This window comes from Contarinia nasturtii, unplaced genomic scaffold (assembly GCF_009176525.2).
Source record: "Contarinia nasturtii isolate CC-2019 unplaced genomic scaffold, AAFC_CNas_1.1 Cnas_scaffold_2020, whole genome shotgun sequence".
In the NCBI taxonomy this organism is placed as follows: Eukaryota; Metazoa; Arthropoda; class Insecta; order Diptera; family Cecidomyiidae; genus Contarinia; species Contarinia nasturtii.
Window position 1 is genome coordinate 1 of NW_022199350.1, and position 3,397 is coordinate 3,397.

The 3,397-nt window shown below is 34.1% G+C and overlaps 1 protein-coding gene across 1 annotated transcript; it reads left to right on the forward strand.

The window, feature by feature from the left end:
• The first annotated feature begins 7 nt into the window (after positions 1 to 7).
• Positions 8 to 1,070, forward strand: LOC116347671. The gene is made up of 2 exons (XM_031778366.1): positions 8 to 333; positions 394 to 1,070. The coding sequence occupies exons 1-2, from the start codon at positions 34 to 36 to the stop codon at positions 934 to 936; spliced, it is 843 nt and encodes a 280-aa protein (XP_031634226.1). The 5' UTR covers positions 8 to 33; the 3' UTR covers positions 937 to 1,070.
• Positions 1,071 to 3,397: the final 2,327 nt, after the last annotated feature.

Genomic DNA, 3,397 nt, shown 5'->3' on the forward strand with positions numbered 1-3,397 from the left:
GCGCGCTCAGCTCTAAGAGATTATAGAATAGAGATGGAGAAGCTGATAGATGATGATCCAAAGAAATTCTTTAAACACGTGAATTTCAAAAAGGGAAAAAGTGAGGATCTCCCGCATGAGATGACTTATTTGGATGTAAAAGCTAGCGACCAAACAACAATTGCCAGTTTATTTGCAAAACACTTTGGTTCCGTTTATAGCTCTTTGGAAGGTGATCTGCGATATGAAAGTTCAGAAATAGAAAAAATACGTGATATTTGTGCTGAAATATCAATGATCGAAATAACCGAGGAGCTTGTTGGTCAATATATAAGCATGCTGCCAGATGATCTTGTCTGTGGTCCTGATGAAATTCCAAACAAATTCATCAAGTATTGTTTGATTTCATTGCAGGGGCCAATATCAACACTATTAAAGGAATCACTTGAAACTGCCACAGTACCGCAGTTATGGAGAACGTCATTTGTCAAACCAGTTTACAAGAACGGCGATATAAACAACGTTCAAAACTATCGCGGTGTTGCTTTGCAGTGCATTACGGCAAAAATTCTCGATTCGATCGTCACAGACCATCTCAATCTATATTTGAAGAACATAGTACACGAAAGTCAGCACGGATTCATCAAGAACAGGTCAACGATAACAAATTTAGTAGAATTTACTTCAAAAACGATTATTAACATGGGAAGGAGATATCAAACAGACGCCATCTATTTGGACATAGCCAAGGCATTTGACTCGGTTAACTTAAATTTACTTATTCAAAAACTTGAAATCATGGGATTGAATGAGCAGCTGTTAAAATGGATCAAATCTTACTTGTCTGGTCGCAGACAAATTGTAAAGATTGCAAATATCAAATCAGACCCAATCGAAGTTACTTCTGGGACGGGTCAAGATATCCCATTGGCGCTACTTTGTTCATCATGTTTGTAATTGATCTTCCTTTCGTCGTGACCAATTCTACCATGCTTTCATTCGCTGATGATACAAAAATTTCAAAATGTATCACCTCAACAGATGACTGCATTAATCTTCAAAATGACTTGGATCGTGTAGCGGATTATTATAGACGCAATTTATTAAAACTAAATGTAAACAAAACAAAGATCATATCATATCATCGGGGATCGCTGCAATATGAATACAAATACAACATAGGCGGCGTTCAAATTGAAAGAGTCTTTATAATAAGGGACTTGGGAGTGCTGCTTGATGTGCAAATGAATTTCAAATCACACATCGAGCATGTCACGGCTAAAGCCAAATCAAGACTGGCTTGGTTAAAGTTCTACGGCAAGGACTTCGTCGATCCATTGACAATTAAACGCCTTTATTTTACATTTGTATTACCAATCATCGAATATGGATCAGAAATATGGAATCCACACTATGACAATATGTGCAAAAGAATAGAGTCAATACAAAAACAATTTTTACTTTATGCGCTAAGGAGAATGAACTGGGATAGCTATAGACTTCCAAAATATGAGCATAGACTGCTATTTCTACAAATGATTACGCTGGAGGAAAGACGCAAGATGGCGCAAGTGTCTTTCATCTTCAAAATTATCAATGGAGATATGAAGTCAACTCATATATCAAACAGTTTAAATTATTATAATTCAGCGCATAATACCCGTGCAATACCGCTTTTTAATATTCCAGTTAGAGGAAGTGATTACACAAAATATGAACCAATTAATTATATGCTTATTACATTCAATGATTATTATACAAAGAAAACACCAAATTGTGATACTAAGTTGATTGATTTAGAAGTAAATTTATCGACGGTAAAGCTTAGAATTGAGAAATATTTGAAAGAAAATAGATGAATTGTAAACATAAATGAAATCTTTTTATAAAAATTATTATTTATCTCATTCAAAAATGCTTGATGCAAGAATTTAATCATATTGTATTTATTTAAATTATTTTGAATAAACCACCAAGGCGAAGGAACGCTGTTCGGTGCAGTTATTATTATTATTATTAATTAGCGGCGTTACGAACCAGCAAAATGTTTTTGTATATTACACTCATAAATGTTGAAGAAATTTAAATTTTTGGTTACATTTCAAAAAAATGGACCCCTCGAAGCGAATTCAATTATGTCAAAAAAATGTCATATTCGTTTTTTTCCGAAAATCGAACCACCCTAGTGATCTTGTTGTGTTTGTGACCAATACTTCTTGTTAAGATCGATTTTTTCGGATGCGGGTTTCACATAGATGTGAAAATGTTCAATAATTGTTAAATAGGGGAAGACGTGGTAAACCGACGCACGGAATAAACCCACGTACTCAAAATATCTCGATAACATCAATCCCAATATGTCAAGTGTTTGTGTCAGACACTTATTTGGCATCGGACACTTTTCATTATCAGTTTCACATGAACGCTACACGTGACGAATTACACACCTAGTGTGTAAGCTAAAGTATTGGAATCGGTCGAAAAATTAAGACCCCTCAAAAACGTGTTTTCTGGTTGATTTCGGGGCCAGAGAACACGAATAGTTTTTTCCATGTCCCAATGTATGTGCGTACCCTGTAAGTAAAAATTTGTTAACACGATAACTTTCAACCAAGAAATGTAATTCAAAATTTGACTTCACATGATTGAAGGTCGCGAGCAATAGAAACCATTAGTCTTTGAGCGATTTTGGTTGATAGAGTAAAGTGAACTTGAGAAAAATTTCATTTTTCTTCCAAAAGTGATATTTGGGAGCCTGAAACCCAAAACAAGTTATAAAAATTCTTTTCGGAAAAAAAGCATAAGAATGTGTTTTAAATGAAAAATACGATAGAAAAAAACTGAGAGTTAAAAGAGCATATACAGAACTGAGAACTAAAACAGAATATAATTTCAGTTAGCGACAAAACAAACAAGCGATATGTTATATTTTAACTCTCAGTTTTTAATCTTCTCATTTTTGCTCTGAAAGTAAATATGTTTTTATTTGACTCCGAAAAATATTATATTTAGCTTTCGTCACAATGCGTTGCATTTTTGCTCTTTCATGTAATATGACACGAGATTAACTTAGTGAATTGTTTGTCAACATTCTCTCTTTCAAAAATGATTTGGATACAACGAGGCATCTTTTCACTTTCGCCGTTTTAATGTGTGATCGAAGGAACAGAGTTTTTTACTCCAGTTTGATTTTGAATAGTACGAATTGAAAATCAGTTTTTGTTGGAGCACATCAATTTTGGTGCAGTACTTTCCCGAACTCGTACAGATTGATAGCACATTGAACACTTTTTCAGCAATTTGTCTATTGCCTTTTGTTGTATGCGCCATTACAATATTCTTTTGCGATATTTTTTATACAAAAGCGGTCTACGTACACGTTTTTTCGATCGTTCAGTAGATATTCACTAGCCTATTT

Excerpts from the sequence above, each read along its gene's own strand:
- LOC116347671 (XM_031778366.1), top strand. The coding sequence starts at position 34 with ATGGAGAAGCTGATAGATGATGATCCAAAGAAATTCTTTAAACACGTG. Across the intron at positions 334-393 it reads GCATGCTGCCAGATGATCTT|GGGCCAATATCAACACTATT; the intron begins GTCTGTGGTCCT and ends ATTTCATTGCAG.